At 36.7% G+C, this 20,176-nt stretch overlaps 1 protein-coding gene across 2 annotated transcripts in view; it reads left to right on the top strand.

Annotated features, from left to right (window-relative positions):
* The window catches only part of AHR (aryl hydrocarbon receptor), a 59,340-nt gene extending 39,959 nt beyond the window's left edge, over positions 1-19,381 (top strand). Inside the window, exons 4-11 of one of the 2 annotated variants that reach the window (XM_039710049.1) lie at positions 1,544-1,633; positions 3,371-3,494; positions 7,699-7,829; positions 8,686-8,888; positions 10,527-10,636; positions 13,247-13,388; positions 14,181-15,453; positions 18,824-19,381. In XM_039710049.1, the coding sequence (XP_039565983.1) occupies positions 1,544-1,633; positions 3,371-3,494; positions 7,699-7,829; positions 8,686-8,888; positions 10,527-10,636; positions 13,247-13,388; positions 14,181-15,453; positions 18,824-18,979 (2,229 nt within the window). In that variant the 3' untranslated portion in view covers positions 18,980-19,381. The remainder of the gene's footprint in view (positions 1-1,543; positions 1,634-3,370; positions 3,495-7,698; positions 7,830-8,685; positions 8,889-10,526; positions 10,637-13,246; positions 13,389-14,180; positions 15,454-18,823) is intronic. The other variant, XM_039710053.1, reaches the window with a different exon arrangement.
* Positions 19,382-20,176: the final 795 nt, after the last annotated feature.

The raw sequence follows: 20,176 nt of genomic DNA, 5'->3' as shown, positions 1-20,176 counted from the left end.
AAAAACCTCCATCAGTACTCATCTCCCACTTATTGGTCTATCCAGATGTATGCATTTTACAGAATTTTAGGCTTAAATCACACATTTGGCTATCTCAGTAACAATCCTGGTTTGAGATGATCTGTGTACCAGGGCCAGTGCAAAATGTGATGGAATTCCAGGTACAGAAAGCGTAGGTAGCTCTGTATGAGATGGACCAGAAGAACCAATTTTAACATTTGAGACAAAGTTAGATTCTGTGCAGCTTGCAGATGTTTTGGGTCAGGCAGCTGAGGTGAGATGCCCTGCAGAACAGGTCAGCAGAGGACACGAGCACCTGCCACTGCGGCATTCTGCTCCCTTGAAATCACTGCGAGCTTCATCAAAACCAAGGATTCTGTGTAACCACTCGAGATTTCTTGGATTGGCTATGCTATTTAATTTCAGATTATTATTGATTTTTTTTCTCATTCTTTATTCATGTAAAACTTACAAGGAGTTTTTATAGAGCTAACAATTGTTTATGAGAGTAGATTAAATAATATCTACACATTAAATTGGAGTGGTTCACAGCATTTAAAGACCAGACATTTAATCAGATATTTCATTTATATTTTATTACTTTGTTGCAGTAAGATATAGGATATCCTGCACTTACTTTACAATTTCTATGTACAATAATTCTGCATAAATAAAGAGGTTTTTAAAAAAAATTGTTTTGAATATGCTGGCCAAATTTGCCTTTGAATGCAGCTGAGGAAATTAAGTGGCACAATATACTCAATCCAGCCCCTAGAGACTGCCTTTTGTTAAATCTTGACTAAAATCCACAGAAGTAAATCGGCACCTTTCAGATGAGCTGCCAAGTCACAAATGTACTGTTTGCTATCACAACAATTGCCATGGACTGTATTGATTGGGAGTTCAGATAAATGCCCTTTGCGTGACTTTGAGTGTGGAGCCGCCTGGTCTGCTGCTCCTCGGAGGGGGAAATCTCTTCAAAAACATTGTTTACTTGCAACAGTCTGCTTTTGCAGAGGTTTTCTATTTTAAGTAAACTATAAAATGTTTTCTTGGACTATATAGGGGATCTTGATAGCTTGATTTCCTGTCCACAGTGGCCTGTCTGCACTATGAATGGAATGGATTTTGGGACTGGGTTTGTGACGTGGCTCTCGTTTGTGCTGTGGGCAGCTGGGAGTGTCCAAGGCTTGAGCCACACAAACATTGTGAACTGTGCTTGATATTAGATAAATTTGTAGTTCTTCATATATGTCCCTTGTCTTGTACAATCAAGGGTATTGAAAAGTCATCAACATGGATTGGCTTTTCCACTGAATTTTAAAATGAAGTTTGGGTTTTTTTCATTAGATCCAATTTTGTTCATTTTAACACTTGCACTACAGGGATGCAGTGAGGAATCTTGTTTGTGCTGTCAGATAATGATGTGCTTTTGCATGCTTCACATTTTATTGGGGGACTACAGTATAGGTAGACCTAGAGACACAGTAATTATCTGGAATTTTATCTCTGAAGCTGACAGATTGCTGTGTTTCTTCCCCAGGCATTAAATGGATTTGTGTTAGTTGTTACAGCAGATGCTCTGGTTTTTTATGTCTCTTCTACTATCCAAGACTACTTAGGATTCCAACAAGTAAGTTTATTTTTTCTTCTGTTTTTTTTTCAGAGGTTTTGCCTAATTTCAGGGAACATCAGTGTTCATATTTAGGGTCTTAAAATTTTTTTGTTATAAAACTCTCAGTTAAGTACTTGAGGTTGAATTGCTTTGAAACCATATTTTCTGTCAGCTTACATAGCCAGGATGTCAGGCCAAGCACAACAGGAATATAATTTCCAAAGTTGAGTTAGGCAAGATAGGAAATTTTCACACTTAATTATTCTTTACTGGAACAACTGTTTGAAATTTATACTGTGGTGTTACCCAGTTTATGATGCTGAGTGAGACAAAATTCAATGGGAAGGTAATTATTTTAATAGAAACCTTTCATGAAAAATTATTTCCATATGCCTTGAGATTTATAAATATCAAGTGACTGATTTTGGTATTTTTGGAATTTGTTCTCTTGCTCGTGTTTATTTAATTATTAATTTCAAGACAAGCGTTTGTTTTTTACTATTTATGGTGCAGATCATGCAGCAATGGCTGACTTCATTGGGCTTGAAAACCAGGTGCCAAAGTACTAAGGACTGAGGCATAGCAGGCAAATTCTGCCTTTGTTAGAAAACTCCTGGGATTACTTTATGTGAAGATGATATAATGAAGATGATAGTTATAGTTCTCAAAGTATATCCATGAATACTGCATATTGATAGATTCAGCTGCTGTCTAAAAATAGCAAGAAACTTTGCTTAGTCTGCAATTTCAGGTAACTGATAAGAGATTGGGGAAGGTTTCTGTAGAAGAAAATATTTCAAAATATTTCAAAAAAACCCCATTTTTATTCCTAGGTTTACATATTCCTTCAGTGCTGGGGAATAAAAAAAGGAAAAAGCTTGGAAAACAAATTGGGCGTAACATGCATGGAGTAATGCCAATAAATCAAGTGCATGATATAGAAGTAAAGTCTTCAAGTTACAAAAATTACCATTTCTGGCAATTTATTCTGGAAAGTACTGATTGTTTTATGAAATTCATCATAGCAAAATTTGACCTAGGCTGCTGCTTTTGCCAATTCATCTCAATTACATTAGATCTATGTTTTATTTATTTTCTGTTTTTATAATAGTTGGGTTTTTGAAACATACCAAAAAACATGATCTTGACACTTCTCAGTAAACTGAGTCTTTTATTTACTATTTTGGATGGGTTTTTCCCCCTTAAATTCTTTTAAGCACTAATCCTTGCCCTTGAGCCTTTGCCATTTAGATCACATTCCTAACCACACAATTGGTATTGGAATAAGGGCTTTATAATTACATGTTTTAATGCATCCTTAAGAGGTGACAAAGCTTTCAGGTGAGCAAATCCACTGCTTATAATCTGCTTGGCTTAGTTTTGGCAGTTTGGTTCAGGGTATTTAGCTTCTTTTGTATTTCTGTAGCACCTATATTGGATCAAGTCAAGTACTACCTAATAAATACTTTATTTAGGTAAAAGCAGGTGAAGAAATACTTGACATAATGTAACTTCTTTTTCTAAGGCTGTATTTTTTATTGTTATTTCCTATGTTTATAGTCATAAGTGTAACTGAGCAAACTAAAAAATTGTTTCATGAAGCTTTGCCACCTGCATGTGATTGTATGGATTTATCCCTGAGCAAAATTGATTTTGCTATATCCATAACAGTGTTCTCTATCAGACAACTTGTATCATATTGTGATATAATTTTCTCATTGTCATTCTCTCTTACCTTTCTCCTTTTGTTCCTAGTCGGATATTATACACCAGAGTGTATTTGAATTGATTCACACGGAAGACAGACCTGAGTTTCAGCGACAGCTACATTGGGCATTAAATCCTGCCCAGTCAGGAGATTCTGGACCAAGTGTACAAGGTGAGAACAGAATTTATTGTTTGCCTGTCAGATTAGTTGTTTGTTTTCTGGGCTCTTTTAATTTATCCATGTAAAAAAAAAATTTAGATAATTTTAGATGGCTAAGGGAAGAAATAGCATCTTTCAAATTTTTGAAATTTTATGGACACATTTAGTCAACAGTGAGAATTGCTATTTTTTGCACTTTATATAAGCACTTTTATTCATAGCAGAGCATCATTAAAATAGTAATTATACTTTAAATTGGAAGACTTTAATTTGGAGTATAAGTGACAATGTTTCTTAGACTAATCAGTCTAAGAATATGCTAGTTACAATGTTCCTATTGGGAATAGTGCAGTCATTGCTACATAGAGCAGTATTTTTCTTGGAGATTAAAGGGGAAGAGAAATAGAAGATTAAATAGATGAGCCTTTAAGATCAAGCAGTATGGATGTTAGAGCAGAGTTGTCACATGTTACTGGCTGATGCTTAAGTGAGCTGCTGTATTGAGAAACAACTAAGGAGAAATACATTGCATGTGTGTCAGAGCAAAGATGTGTAGGTGCAGGTTATGTGTAATCCAGGAAGCATGTGCCTGCATCATAATGACTACAAAGCCATTGAGACAACTGCTCCATTTTAATGCTCCCTTTGCACAACAGTTTTTTAAACACGTAGGTAAAATCTTTTGTTACTGCGACTTGATTATAGGGCGTTTATTAATCCATAAAAAGTCCATTTAAAAAAATAAATCTTTAAGTAATTAAAGAAATAGGGTATGGAATGACATGATTTAATAGAGAAGGATTACTGTGTTTGTAACACACCTCAGTATATTTCAGTTTTTCATTTAGCAGTCAACGTTGTTACACGATCTCTAGGTCAATCTCCACAGGTCTGCTGCACAGCTAGTTAATAGCAGAGTTCAGTACAGCAAACAGTACAGCTCTCAGAAACCAGATTTTCATCCTGTTTGCTTCAGAGTGAAATTGTGTTATATGGACCTTAAAGAAGTGCATGTGAATTTAGAAAAGGTTATTTGTAAAGTATGATACCAGGTTGGATTGGCCTCAGATTTGAGTGAACATCAAAAAGTGCTGTGCAGGATTACAAATAATTTTTTATTTGTATGTAGTGTTTCTAACTTGCTAAAAGCTGCTAATAGTGCTCCATTCCTGAAAGCATTCAGGGAGTGGGTGGATAGGGCTTTGACCAACCTGGTTTAACGAAAGGTGTCCCTGTCCATGGCAGGGGGGCTGGAATTAGGTGATCTCCAAGGTTCCTGTTATCTCAAACCATTCTATGATTCAATGATGACTTTTGAGCCTCAAGTAGCATGAAATGTTTGGATGTTGAGGATTTTTAAAATGAATTCAGATTTATAGCAAAGGATAATGCTATGACCATAAGGAGTCCCTCCATTTTTGCTAATTTAATCAATTTCTGTTTTAATACATTCAGCTAGCATTATGTAAGTATTTATAGATATAACTGCTCAGACACAGCTTCCGTCCTGAGTCTGGGAACTGATTCTGCTTCAGTTAGCCAGGACTGGTTATTTCCCACTCAGTACTCTGGTATGCTGCTAGACCACTGGTTTCCTCAGCTGTTACTGTGTTTCCCAGACATGCCTCCCAGTCCTTGACTTGTTCCCAGGGAAGTTTGCAAACTTTTGATTTTTTTCAGAACCAAATATCTGCTTTGGGGCATTAGTCTGGATTATCTTTTGAACTTGCCGTGTTGCGCAACCATATGGTCTTGAGTTTAAAGACAAGCACTTAATGCCCTGCATGTTCTGCATCTTGCTCCATGGTACTGATGAGATCCAGTGTGAGCTTCATGAGGGATATGGGTTCTAACCCCTGTAGTGTTAACTGGTAGTTTTGCTCTAGGGAGTGTAGATGCTCTGTAAGATTCTTTGCCCTTCTTACAGTGAGTCACTTCAAGATCCTGGCAGTAAAACCTTCCTGCCTTCTGTCTGCCTGGAAAAGTGCAGCAGTGTTGCTTTCACAAGTGTAGGAGGCTCCGTTTTGAAGCCCGTTGCCTCCTGTTTTGAGTTCTGTTCCCCTCCTGTCGGGAGCCACTTCTCTCACCACAGCTTTGCTCACTCTTGGGAACTGTGCATTTTACTATGGAACTTGACAGACTCCACAGGATTCAGCTGGACTTGCTGAACCTTCAAATTTCAGCTCTATATTTACCCAAAAAAATAACAGAGAGTTTCTCCTGTGGCAGAAATGCTGAAGGACACACCTAACAGTGCTGAGGATGCCAGCAGAAACCCTGGCACTGCTTATTGGGTACTAGATCTGCACCCAGCCAGAGCTGCCATTTTTGAAATATTATTAAGGATTTTCAAGCTGCTTCCTTGATGCTCTTTCTTCATAATCATTGCTTCTTCAGAGAGCTTTCTAGAGAAGCACTGTCTTGGAAGCATTGAAAATTCTCACCGTCAGTTAAGCAATTTGTAATAAAAAAACTACAGCAGTAGCAAGTAAGGAAGTTTGTTTTGTCTGTTAAGAATGGTCCATATGATAAGTGTGGGAATTTCTTACGTTCTAATTTCAAAGTTATGTGGTAACGGTCTTGGACTACAAATATCTTGAGTTTGTCTGCCTGTGTGATCTGGTCATAGTGGTGGCTGACCAGTGGAGTTCTTTAGATGTCTGTAATTTCAGATTATCCCTTTTCATCACACTAGCAGAAAGGACAGAAAAAGGTTTATTTTTCTCCATACCTTGAAATTTATTCCGCAAAAATTGACCTTGCATACCAGTTCTTTTAAGGAAAAAAAGGTATCTCCTGATTTTATCTGAAAAGCTAGATAACTCAGCATACTTACAGGATTTAGATGGCCTCAGGTTGCAAGGTCTATTGGTAAGATATCAGCAATCTCATTTGGCTCCAATTCAGTCCCTTGAATTCATAGGAGATTAAATAGAACTGGCTTTTGATAATGATTTGTTTACCTTTGGGTTTGTTTTGCCAATGTACTAACCTCTGAGCCTATCTGTAAGTTTTTCCAGCTGTTCATGAGACAAAATTATATTCCAGAAAATATAATGTGGTGTATTATTAAGTGACATGCTCTCCCTGACCTCATCTCCATGTCTGGAAAGTCAATATGGATTCTTAAAATCTGTATTATTATTTTGTCCGTACTTGATAATCAGTTCTCTAAGAGTACCTGGACTATTTTTTTAAAAATTAAAGATTATTTTATTATAAAATATCTTTTTAAGCTGGATTTTTCTCAATTTTCTGCATGTATGAATTCCTAGGGTATGACTGGTTTTTTATATGTATTGTAAACAAGATTGCTTTGCTAAATTTGCTGTAGTAGTCATGTTCTGGTATCTCTGTATACGCAGTCTCATGTAGAACATATGTGTTTTATCAGGGGTCTATTGATTTACCTTCTGGTTTTACTTTATATTCCAAATGTTTAAGTCTGTTTTGTAAATACCACTTAGCAGCAAATCCTTGTCCTGACAAGGTGTAAGGATACCATGTTGTTATCCTAGCTAAAAATCATGGGTTTGAGTATTTTGTAAAAAACACAACTGCAAAACACAAGTACTGCAGGTATTCCTGGAGGTGTAACTATGGTGTTTTGGTCAGCAGAGCCCAGAAATATTTTCACTATTTAGTAGGGTGATTTTGCCTTCACTGGAAAAAAATGCCGATTTTTTGTAGTGGTTTCCTAAAGTTGCTGATTTTTATTTATTGCTGCTACTTTCATCTGGCTGTCTGCAAAGTAAGTTTCACAGTTTGATACTGAGTTTTTGAATACTCAGTTCCTGTAGTTGCTGCCTTTTTGGAGATTGTACCATTGTAGGAACATGGATGTGTTCTCTACTGATAACCTGCTCTTTGCAACTGGTCCAGAATCAAGGCTGTTGACAAACATCATGAATAAATTAAAAACCCAAACAAACAAAAGCCCCAAAGTAAAAAAACCCAAAAAACAAAAAAAACTTAAAAATAAATTACATTCAGTTTTCAAATATCATGGCCTGTAAAACATAATCCCATCAGAAGAATTGATGTTTAACCTCAGTGTTACAATAATAATAGGTTCTGAGGATGTTTCCAGTTTACATTGTTCTTGCTCAGGTCACAACCTAACGCTTTGTTTATGAGAAGGAAGATCGTTTGTTATAGATAGCCTTCACTAGGTGTTCTTCTAAAAATAATCCTTATAAATAATCCTTTCCTGCAGGAGATAATGGCTTTTCACAGCCAGCAGCCTATTATAACCCAGACCAACTTCCTCCAGAGAATTCTTCCTTTATGGAAAGGAATTTCATCTGCAGGTTACGATGTCTCCTGGATAATTCATCTGGATTCCTGGTGAGTATGGAGTTACAGAAAAACCTCCACATATGCCTAAAAGTTGGAAATCTGCATAATCCCAACAAGAGGGGCAGCAATTTATGTTATTTGTTAAGTCTCCAAAGATATCTGGGCTGCTTGAACCACCATGTTTCAGCTAGTGACACTGAATAATTGCCCTTTAAGATGTTGTCACAACCAGGTGCAAGTTCTCTTATTTCTCATGGCCCAGTTTCCTAAGTGAAATTCAAATAAGCATTTGTAAACTTTTCTAAAGTGCTGTGTGATTTGTAGATAAAAATGCATTACAAGAGTATTTTCTTCTAGCAAGCTGAGTATCTTGAGATGCAATAAGTTATGGTGATTAAGAGGATGATAGTTTTTCCTTATTTGGAAAAGGTTGTGTTTGCTCTTTTTAATGCATTTTTTTGTTAGTCAATTATTTATATTTTAATATTAGTATGAGTTTATCACCCCCTATGTGATATATTTACAAAATGGAATTCTTTGCAATTGCAAAATTGAACATACAAATTTGCAACAGAAATTATGAAATAATTATATGCATGTATGTTCATTAGAATATTAAAAGCCCCACTTGATATGTGATACTACATGGGGTTTTTTATTTTTTACAGAATAATCTTCCCATTAATTATTTTTTCAGTATGTTTATTAGTACATATTGAAGTGATGCACTCAGGGGTATAACAATAGTGTTCTGTACTTGTTAGCTAACTTGTATGCTATCCTATAAAACTTGAATCTGATGGATCTTAAGAAAAATGAAAAATACATGTTTTACATCATAACAGAAATATCTTGTTTTTAAATATCTCCAGCATGTAACAATTACTTTTTTCCTCATCCTAAGGCTATGAATTTTCAAGGACGATTGAAGTTTCTCCATGGACAAAACAAGAAAGGGAAGGATGGTGCTACTTTGTCTCCTCAGCTTGCACTGTTTGCAGTAGCTACTCCCCTGCAGCCACCATCTATCCTTGAGATACGAACCAAAAACTTCATCTTCAGAACTAAACACAAACTGGATTTCACACCCACTGGCTGTGATGCAAAGTAAGTGTAATTTATTCTCTGCAATTGCCTAATAATTTGCCAATGAAATAAGTTTCAGGTGTGTGTTTGAAATATAAAGCAAGCTACTCTTTTGCTATATAAACTGTTTCAGTAATGGTTGTTTAGAAGCTGTTAAGGTTTTTCTCTCCAGCCCTGCTATCAAGTAAAGAGAATTGGATTTGCTGTAGTCTGTTTCCTTGAAATGGCATACTGCTCTCTGACACTCAGTTGTTAGAAAAACAAAGCAAAAGCCCACAAAACCAATACAAAACAGAAAACCCAAAAGGCAGCATACTAATGAATTAGGGAAGAAGAAAAGTTTCATTTTAAATCTGGTTTGAAATTTGTTTTTAGAACTGATAGAGTAAGTGTTTAATTTCATTCTACATTTCTCCTTCAGTTCAAATAGGTGTAAAATACAATGGAAATGGTTTTTTCCTTCAAAAGAATTTAAATACTTTTTAATACTATGATTTTACCCACTTCAAAACTATTCTTTTCCCTATAGAAAAATTGGAAACACTACTACAGTACTAGATGTACTCTATCAAAATAATATTACTATACTTCAACGTGGCAAGAAGCCTATTAGGATGCTTTTTTATCAAAATAAGAGCCTCTGGCCTCCTTCCTTCTCCTCTCCCTCCTGTTTTTGACTGACATTTCAGTTTCCGTGGAGTCTCTCACATGGGTTTCCATGCCTACTTACAGGATAAAATTGAATTACTTGGTGTTTTGTCTACTGAGAGACCAAAAAGTTTTATTTCTCTGATCTGATACAAGTAAAAAACAACAAAATGTTAACACAAATGTTTCTTTTCTCTGTTTGATGTTTTTATTCACTTGAAAATATGTTTTTATGTATATTGTTCCCCATCTCTACTTTCCCCCTTTTTTTACCTTTTGTCTTTGCATCTCCATTTCTTAGTTTCAAATCCTGTTTAGGTCTCTCTTTGACTATGTCTTTTTATCACGTATCACACAGAAATCACATGAATTCTGTTAAGTGTTTCATCTCCCCAGCCTCTAGTAAAGTACTCTAATTTTAGCTGCAGAGTCAAACATGACTCTTGCTAGTGGTCCTCTGAGTCATATCTTGTTTAAATGCAAACACAGGGGTCCCATATCACTCAATAGCAAAGGGGATGTAGTTCTGAGATACATTTGGGTTTGAACTTTAAGCTACTAAAAATTATAATTTAGGCAAGAAGTTTTAGATAACTGAAGTTAAACCCCTATTAAATTCTACACATAACTGTAGGTAAATGATAAGAAGCAGGGATAAGAAAACAGTGTCTTTCTTTAGGAGTAATGGGAGCTGCCTGCTAGGAGTGAAATATGTTCAATAGTATGGAATTGAGAGTCTGGCTGTAGGCATCCAATCTTTTTTATGATCTAATGGTTTTGTGAACCCAGTCCTAGTCACTGAAGGCAACCTGGCAGACTAGTTAAAATTTTATGATTTGTTGATTCTATTTTTTATTGGAGAGCTGCTCTGCTTCCGTATACAATTGATATAGCAACAAAGTGTAGTTAGCACTTGCATCTGTAATGTTCTAGCCATAATTAACTTGCTTGACATTCATTCTGTGAGTTGCTCCATCAGCAGGGTTGCAATTTTTTGGTTTTACCTTCCAGAGGAAAGATTGTCCTGGGATACACCGAAGCAGAGCTGTGTATGAGAGGAACAGGATACCAGTTCATTCATGCAGCTGACATGCTTTATTGTGCTGAAAATCACATCCGAAGTAAGTTTCATTCTCTAAAAAAGGCTGTAAAATCAAAGCATGGAGTGTTTTTTCAGTATGAATGCAATATGAATTACAGAAAAAAAAGAGGTTGTTAACAAAAAGAACACTGTTCATTTCATATGTTCTATCTGTCCTTCTAAAAATTTACACTGGTTGAAGAAATGTTTAATACTCCTATTTACGATAAATATTCCAGTCTCTGTCACATCATGCTCTTCTCACTTGCTTCTCTGCTCAACCCGACTCCTGGTATTTCAAGAACTTCCTTTGGGCAAGGGGACTACCAAGGACAGCTTTCCTGTTAACAAGTTAAATAAATAATTTTCTTTTGATATTGGTGTCAGATTTTTACCAGAAATTGATCTCTGATTTAACATGCTAACGTCCAAACATTCTTGGCAGCTTCAGTGGTTTAAGTAACAATTATGGAGAGAAGTATAGTGTTGAGTGTCCAAACATTTCTGGGTTTGATTCTTGGCAGCTTCAGTTGGTTTAAGTAACAATTATGGAGAGAAGTATAGTGTTGAGGAAATAAGCACCAGCTATCCGATGTATGACTATTTAGGCGAGTTTTTAACTTTTGTTGTTAGTTATAACAGAGTTATCTTCGGAACTTACAGAATCATCTTCAGAATATTATGGTACTTTTTTTCTACTGATTTCTCTTGAAAACTTCAATTTTTTTTTTCTTTGCTCTCCTCATAGACAATGGATAATGCCCCTCAGCAGGTTTTTCTCAGCCTATTTAAGCACATTTTCTGCTTCAGGTGTAGCTTAGTCACTGTTGCTTATCAGTGGTTTTATTTTTTCATAAAGAAAAACAGAGATGGTTCCATAGTAGAAGGGGATGAAACTTGAATGGTTTGAAACTTTGTCTTAAAACTGATTTTGCTACATTTTTGATGCTAAGATCAAAATAAAGAAGTTTTATAGCAAGGTTTTTCGGTCAGATTCTTAGACTTTCCTAATACATTTTTTAGAATTTTTCTGTTTAGAAGTGCAGGGTTTTTGAGCAATTGCATTACTTCCACCCCTGACCTCTGTGAATCATATATTTAAGAATTATCTTTAAAATCCACATTTATCACACAACCTTCACTTAGAACAGCAAAACTAGCCAAAATAAACTAAAGCTTCCAACACAAAAACCAAGATAACTCATCACAACACAGAACAAAATTGGACAATTTGCACAAAATCCACCCCCTGTCTCTTTACCACGATTACAATAAATCTTCCCCGTGATCATTTTACTCTCTAAGATTGTTTAGTACTCATTTTGCCTGTTACCTCTCCTGGTTACTATCCTTTTCTCAACACCCTCATGATCCTGGCTTTTGGCACAAAAACTACTGTAGTGGGTTGACCCTGGCTGCATGCCAGGCACCCACCAAAGCCTCTCCATCTCTGCCCTCCACAGCTGGACAAGAGAGAGAAATATAATGAAAGGTTATATTCATAAATTCACCATGGGTTGAGGTAAGGAACAGGAGAGATCACTCACCAAATACTGTCACAGGCAGAACAGGGCATATTAATAGAATTGATTACTAACAAAACCAGAACAGGATAATGAGAAGTAAAATAAGGCCTTAAAGACACCTTCCACCAGGAAACCTTCTCCAGCATGGGCTCCTCTCTCCATGGGTCTGCAAGTCTCTGCCAGGAGCTTCTTCCAGCACATGGCCTCCCATGGGTTCACAGCCTCCTGTAAGGCATCCACCTGCTCTGGCATGGGTCTCCTCCACGGACTGCAGGTGGATCTCTGCATCCCCGTGGTTCTGTATGGCACAGCCTCTGCACCACGGGCTGCAGGGGAATCTCAGCTCTGGCACCTCCTGTCCTTCCTTCCTCACTGACCTTGGTGTCTGCAGAGCTGTTCCTCTCACATATTCTCAAGCCACTCTTCTCTGGCCACAATTATCTCTGCACAATAACTTTTTTTTTTTTTCTTAAATGGTATCACAGACGTATTATCACAATTTCTAATTGTCCCAGACTTGCCCAGCAGCCTGTCCACCTTGAAGCTGCTGGGGATTTGCTCTGCTGGAAATGGAGGAAGCTTCTAGCAGCTTCTTACAGAGGCCGCTACCAAAACTTGGCCACACAAACCCAATACAGAAATGTACTGTGAAAATTGAGTGTTTATCAAGCATTGTTAGTGGTAGTGGGAATGAAACATAAGATTTTTAAGTACCTCTGCATAAACCAGTCAAAATGTGAAAGGATTGGATTCAGAACTAATGTGTTTTCTAATTGTTAAAGTAATAGAACTTTATGAAGGTGAGAGAGACTTGGGCTTTTGTAATTTACCTGTTCTAGTATTTATTAATTTCTGTTATTGAAGAAATAATGGACAAAGCCTCATATAGAAGGTTGCCAATCTGTAGCAGATGTCTTGCAGTTTTGACTTCTATTTTATGAGTAAATTAGACATCTTGAAGTGATCAGTCATCCTGATTCACTGGGAATGCATTAGTGCCACACTGAATTGAGTGATTGAGGACATGAGATTTGTAAGACTTTTCTACAGATGGGATTTTATTCATGACATGCATGTTTTCATGATTTGTTTGCTGGACAGTAAACAGTATGCTTACTCTTTAGTGATGAAGACAGGTGAGAGTGGAATGACTGTATTTAGGCTTCTAACCAAAGAAAATCGATGGGCCTGGGTACAGGCAAATGCACGGCTTGTCTACAAAAATGGAAGACCAGATTACATCATTGCCACGCAAAGACCTCTTACGTAAGTCATCAGTTCATAAAGTAGTATGCTTCCAAAACTGAAAACTAGTTTGAGGCTATTTATATTCACAAAGGAATTTCTGTTTTTAAATTCTTACCCTTTATGTTCCAAACTCTCCAAATTCTTTCAGTTTGCTAACAAACATGTAGAAAATTCTGATATTTCAGAACTTGTGGCATAGTCCTTTTGCATAAAATTTCAGACAAATTGATTTCTCATAAAGAACAATGTCAGCAGCAGAAGCATGAAATTATTCCATGCACCATATTCAATCCCAATGAGCAAAACCTGAGAAATCCAATTGCAGTTGTGTAGAAGGAGCAACAAAACAATAAATAACAAATTCAGTCCTGAATTTTAGTGCTGAACAGAATTCTGCATAATATGGAATTCAGGCTTGTTAAATAGATGAAATATTTTTTGCTAAGGAGTCTGTAAAATGGAGAAAAAGTGGTATTTCAAGTATTGATTTACTTGCTATACCAAGAAAAGCTTAATGCATGGAACAAAGCCCACTTGTTTTCATTTCAGCCCATAATGCACAGAAAATGGTGTATGCTGTCTAGATTTAATTACAAATGTAATATGTAAATGTGGTATTACAGTCATAAGCTCCTTATTTCATAATCTGTCTCTTGGTTTAACTCAGCCAAGTTGAGCTGGAATAGGTAGGAATTTGAAAAATGCCTACAAATAGAATAGTTAATTTATTATGTTCATTCCATGGAACAAAAAGATTAGAATAACTGTTTATTACTGCAGTACCGTGCTACATATCTGATTTATTTTCAGAGATGAAGAAGGGGCAGAACATCTGCGGAAGCGTAACATGAAGTTGCCCTTCATGTTTGCCACGGGTGAGGCTGTGTTATATGAGGTATCTTTCCCTATGTCAAGCCTTATGGACCCCTCTCAACCGAAGAGTAAAAGCACAATGGGAAAAGGAGCCAAAGCAGCGCTACACGATGATTCTGTGGACCCAAACTCCCTCCTAGGTGTCATGTTAAGGCAAGACGAGTCTGTTTATCTCTGCCCTCCAGCCTCACATAAACTTTCTTTTGAGCGGAACTTCTTTGCAGACAGTAGGGATGAACTGGGTGGTGTTGTTAGCAGTGGCTGGACAGACAATCTCCTACCTGCTGGAAATCACAACATTCTCAAACGGGAGCTGATGGAGTGTTCCCAGGACAGTACTGTTCCACTTCCTGAAGACAGTGCAGCACTCTTTCAGGATAACAAAAGCAGTGATTTGTACAGCATCATGAAAAATCTGGGTATTGACTTTGAAGATCTAAAGTGTATTCAGCAGGACGAGGAGTTTTTTAAAACTGAATTATCTGATGTGGATGATATTGGGGACATCAACATAACTGATGAAATCCTGACTTATGTTCAGGATTCCTTAAATAAATCTGACTTCTTATATTCAGACTGTAACCAGCAGCAGCCCTTGGTCCAGAATGAAGGTTGCATGGTACAGCAAGACTTAGATCCACATCAACTTCATCACCACCAGAAGCAGCTTGTGGAACAGCAACAACAGCAGCAGCAGCAACAGCAGCTCTGTCAAAAGATGAAACATATGCAAGTCAATGGGATGTTCACAAATTGGAGCTCTGGCATGCCTCTTAGCTGCTCACAGCAGCAGCCCCAGCAATACATGTTCCCTGGCATGCATGCCAGTACATCTGAGTTCTCTTACAAATCAGAAGTTAACAGTTCCCCTTATGAGTGTAGGCAAGACTTTGTTCCTTACAAGCAACCCACAGCGATGATGCCACAGCTTTCTAATTTTGCTCAAATGGATTTTCCTGCAGCAGGTTTTGATGGCTCGAACTATTCTGCTTCTTCCAACTTTGAGGATTTTCTCAATTGTTTGCAGCAAGTCCCTGAAAACCTTGAGTGTGGGATAAACTCTGAGTCAGTTATGCTGACTCCTCAAACATGCTATGCAGGCGCTGTTTCCATGTACCCGTGCACGCAGGAGGCACAGCCCAGCTGCGTGGATCAAATGCAGTACGAGCCTATGATGACAAATCAACAGCAACAAACACTGGGGAACAAGGTATAGTAAACAGCATTGCTGCACTGCTTGCACTTTGTATCCAGTTTATATTGTTTTGGGTGACTGCTGGGGGGCAGAGTTTGTTGTGACTGACTTGCTGAGTTTGAAATGGATGGGTCAGCAGTGTGTGGATGTCTTTGCTTTATTTGTTCATTAGAGTGAAGAGAGTTGCATTTGGTCAAGTTTATATATACACGTGTACCTGCAGTCTGATAGCTCTCTTTAGCAGTATTAATCAAGAGTGAATTAACTAGTCTGTGGTACTATACCAGTAATTTTCCTGATAGGAGCAGAAGAAAAGTATTCCAAGTCTTGGAATTTGCTCATAAACCCTTTAGAGAGGAGTTGAGTTTGCTTGGCACACTCATTTTCATTAAATATGATGTAAGGATCAAAAGAAAAAATGTTTTCGAAGTGTGAATATTGTGTAGCTACTCCAATTCCTCAATGATTTTAGGATTAGTGAAAACATTAGATTATAATATCATAAAAATGGCCTGAAATATGAACTGTTTCACTCCTTCACACAAATGTTACTGCAAAAAAAAAGTTTTTATATATTGCTATAAGTAAAAGCCAGCTTGTTCCTCAAGCTGCTGTCTAAATTAACTGCAGAAGAAAAAAGAAATGTAAAAAGTTATAGTCACAGTAAAATAATCTCGTCCTTTTTCACCAAGGAGCATGCACAATAAAAGTCATAGAAGAGAGGGTCCTGGCTGTAGCACAGACTACAGTTGTAAATACTGTTCTTCATTGGTAAAATTAACTTAGAAGCAAAATCCAATGGCTAGTTCCTGATTCTGAATAACCTTTGTTGCAATACTTTCTGTTGTACCCTTTATTTCTGTTAATGCTGCTAAAGTACAGAGCCACAATTCTTTTTTTGTTGTCATTGTATCTCAATGAGTTAATGTTCTGAAGTACTGATCCTGCAAATGCTTATGCACATGCATAAGCATTTATAGAATTAAAGTATTAAGTGGCATTTAACCTATGCAAGACAAAGGTGAGGAATGCAATTAGAACATATTCATTTTTTACGTGCTTAATACAAGTATGAAACATTCCTTTTTTAAAACTGCTTCACTGCTGAAAAGAATGCAATTGCAGAATTTCAGAAATTTGCCTAAATTATAGCACAGTTCAGCATGATGAATGGTTTCTCCCTGAGGCTGAAATTGCATGAAGTGACTTTGAGAAACTGCACTGTGCAAACTTGAGTACAACTTGGCTGTGCCTTGCCTGGCTGTGCTCAGTGTTTAGTCTTTCAGAGTGCTTCTTAACAGGGTTGCAGAGCAGCTCCAGGGCCATCCAAGTTTGTCCTTATAATAACAAAGAATTACTCTTTACATAAAAGCTAATGTACTAATGTGATGCATTGGTTTTTGAACAGCCACTGTATTCGCAATTCCAGTTCTTTATTTTTAATGGCTGATTTCAATTGCATTTATTTTGCAGATTATTTTGTTGTTACACTTCCTTAATGATTTTTGTTGTGATCCCTATTTTTTATTTTCTTCCTTGCATTTACTTCATATCTATCTATAAAAAGTTTAATGACTAAGACAGCACCTCTGAAAAAATTATATCTATTACCTCATATCCTTGCATTTACTTCATATCTATCTATAAAAAGTTTAATGACTAAGACAGCACCTCTGAAAAAATTATATCTATTACCTCATATCCTTGCATTTACTTCATATCTATCTATAAAAAGTTTAATGACTAAGACAGCACCTCTGAAAAAATTATATCTATTACCTCATAGTTACTAGAATGCTGTGTGCAATAATAGGACATTTAGTTTGTTGTAAAAAAGAAATATCAAAGGCCACTTTGTGGAAAAATTGTGCTTAAGTTGTTCAGAGGCAAATTCAGCTCCTCTTGTTAGGGTATTCCTTGCTGTGTGGGGCTGAGTAGCACTGCATGAGCAGAAGCCTCATGTGCCTAAGCAGATAGGATACTGCTGTCTGAGCCCACAGTCACACAGCCAAACCAAAGTAGCAGAGTCTTGGTGGCTGAGTTTAGCACACTCACATCCCTGTCAGTGTTTAGAGTCCAGAGAAAGGACAGATGTTGTTATACAAGCCATGATTGGTGTCTTTTCAGTCTTCTGACTCCCTTTGATTTCCCATGAAAAGACTACAGAATTAGAAAGCCAAAAGAGTCTACTGTGGTCATGTGCCTTGACTTTCTGCCTGTCTTTTAATTGTGGTAGGAGCATAGCCAGTGCAATCTGAAATCACTTTCAGTCGTGGAGAATGACAGAAAGGCCTGTGATCATCTGGCTGCTTGTTTAGGATCAGTATTCCTTTGTTAAGCAGGAGAAACCTTCCTAAGTACTTGATTCTATGTTGAGAGCATTCTTAAAAAATTTAATGACTGTGGTCATCTTATTAATGAAGAATATTGAAATAACCTGCCTCTGTCAGAAACAATCCTTATGTATTCTCTTAAAAATATGTCAGCTTTGATTAAAAACATAATTCATGTGGCTGTAGCCTCGTTGTTAAAAAGTTAGAAGAATTGTGCACAGTTAGTCAAATTTCAATGTTTGCATAGAAGGAAAAAAGAAGAACTAATACCCAGCACAATTTGATAGATGAATGGATGAATGAACATATAAGACATGTTCTTAAAGAGAAACCTTGAAGGAATGAGTACTTATGATATAAGCTACTTCCAAAGAGATGATGGAAATGTTTAAAATACTTTGTTGTATTTTCTTTGCATGACTGAATGGAGTATTTTGTAGATAAAGTCCACAGCATGACAGGAAGCATTACATTAGGTGATTAAAATAATCCTATGAACAATTATGCTAAGACTAATGAAAGCCATTCGTTGCTCTTACTTGGCACTGTCAATATGAGGGCTGTCAGAAAGCCCACCCTGCAACATTTCAGCCAGTGGATTGCACACAGCATGCTTCAGCTTATGGATGGGACTGCATGTGCATTCCTGGAGGAGCTGTTATGTCTGGATCCCACTGCAGGCATGGAAAGATGTAAATAGGTTGCTTTTAAAATGTAACAGCTGGATGTGACAATTAGGAGTTCTCAGACTGTACTTTCTAGAAATATAAACTCTATTGCACTTTAGATAATAGAATTATTTCTTTGCTTAGCCAGAAGTAGGGCTCCCTTTGATTTCAACATGGGTAAGGTTCACTGATGATCCAGTCCCTATTTTAATGCAAATGAAATTATCATTAATCATAATTAAAAAAAAATTAAAGCTAATCAACGTATTTTAAGATTATTTCTTCCAATAGGAGGATTTTTAAATCTTTAGGCGGATTTTAAAATACTTATTAATAAATTAGTTTCCTATACTAACCATTTATATTCTCTTTTTTTCCTGCCAGTTCCAAAATGGTTTCAATGGAGGAAATGTAAATGAATCATATCCCTCTCAGTTAGATGTGATCAGTAATGCACAGACTGCCACACATCTTCAGCCTCTTCATCATCCAAAAGAACCCAGATCCTTCTCAGATTTGGCATCTAGTGGATTTATGTGATTCAGGTCTAGAGCTCCATCTGTGATTTTGTCTGGGTGTCAGGTTGCTCTGAGGAAAAGCTTGATATGTCTCTCTTTGAGTGTCAGACTTGAACAGCTAAATTACATTTTGAGAATATGAGGTTGGTTGCACTATATACGGGTGGATATGTAATTCAAGACCTGGCTTCTTAGAATGACAGGCGGAATTAAATCTTCTGGTTTAAAGTATGCATGTGCTGTTTTCCATCAGGCTGACTGTGTTCTTGCAGTATGGATTATATACATACTACAGACTATGTCAGGCTATACAACATAAGATAAGGCAAATGGTTTTGTTGTTTAGAAAATAATTGGGCACTTTACAAACAGCATTGATGGCACAAGGAAGGTGATTCACATGTGGATTATTTCCAGACTTTATTTTTAAAAACTATTAAAATGCTCTAAATTCATGAGAATCAAAAGCACTTAATTTTAATGCATACTAAGCTCTGTAATCACTTATTTTATATTTGAATCCTTTTGTTTTAAGTCTCCATTTCTAGCACTTTAATAGAAGGCTTAATACAAGGATATGATATGCAACTTCAGGTTTTCTATGAAATAGACCCCTTGCATTCCTCCTTTTCATGTCAACCTTAAGTGCCTCACAATTTAGCTACCTTGTTCCTGATGGGAGCTTATTTTAGCAAAACTCACTATAAATGTCATCTCTAGTATGTGAACTTTTAGCTAACATCAACAGTGCTACTGGCTGTGTCTTTTTTTCTTTCCCGCTAACAATTATTTGTTTAGAAAGTGACTTAATTCATCTGTGAATTTGTTACACTATTACCAGGAGTTGTTAATGTTCTGAATTTAATTCAGCTAAAGAATTTGAGTTTCTTCTATACTGCTTTTCTGCTTTCTTCAGGTAATACAGGGTATATTAAAAAAGCAGATTTTGCTGAGGGGGAGGAGCAGATCCTCAGGATTAGTTTTAGATTATTAATGCTGAAAAACATGTGCCTTATCTTGTGTTAAAATGCTCATAATGTTCTTTAGAAATAATAAAAGGCTGCTCTATGCAAATATTTTCATTAAAATGGATATGAAAAGGATTGCATTTTCAATAAAAGGGGTAAGGGAGTCTCAATAGTGATTGGCACTGACATTATTTTGACTGCAATTTTCAATGTTAATAGAGGGGAAAGGGTCAGTTTGGTTTCAGTTTTAT

Source organism: Passer montanus, unplaced genomic scaffold, assembly GCF_014805655.1.
Source record: "Passer montanus isolate IOZ18808 unplaced genomic scaffold, ASM1480565v1 scaffold10, whole genome shotgun sequence".
NCBI lineage: Eukaryota > Metazoa > Chordata > Aves > Passeriformes > Passeridae > Passer > Passer montanus.
Note: the sequence above shows the minus strand (reverse complement) of the source record. Positions and strands in the feature narration are given on the sequence as shown.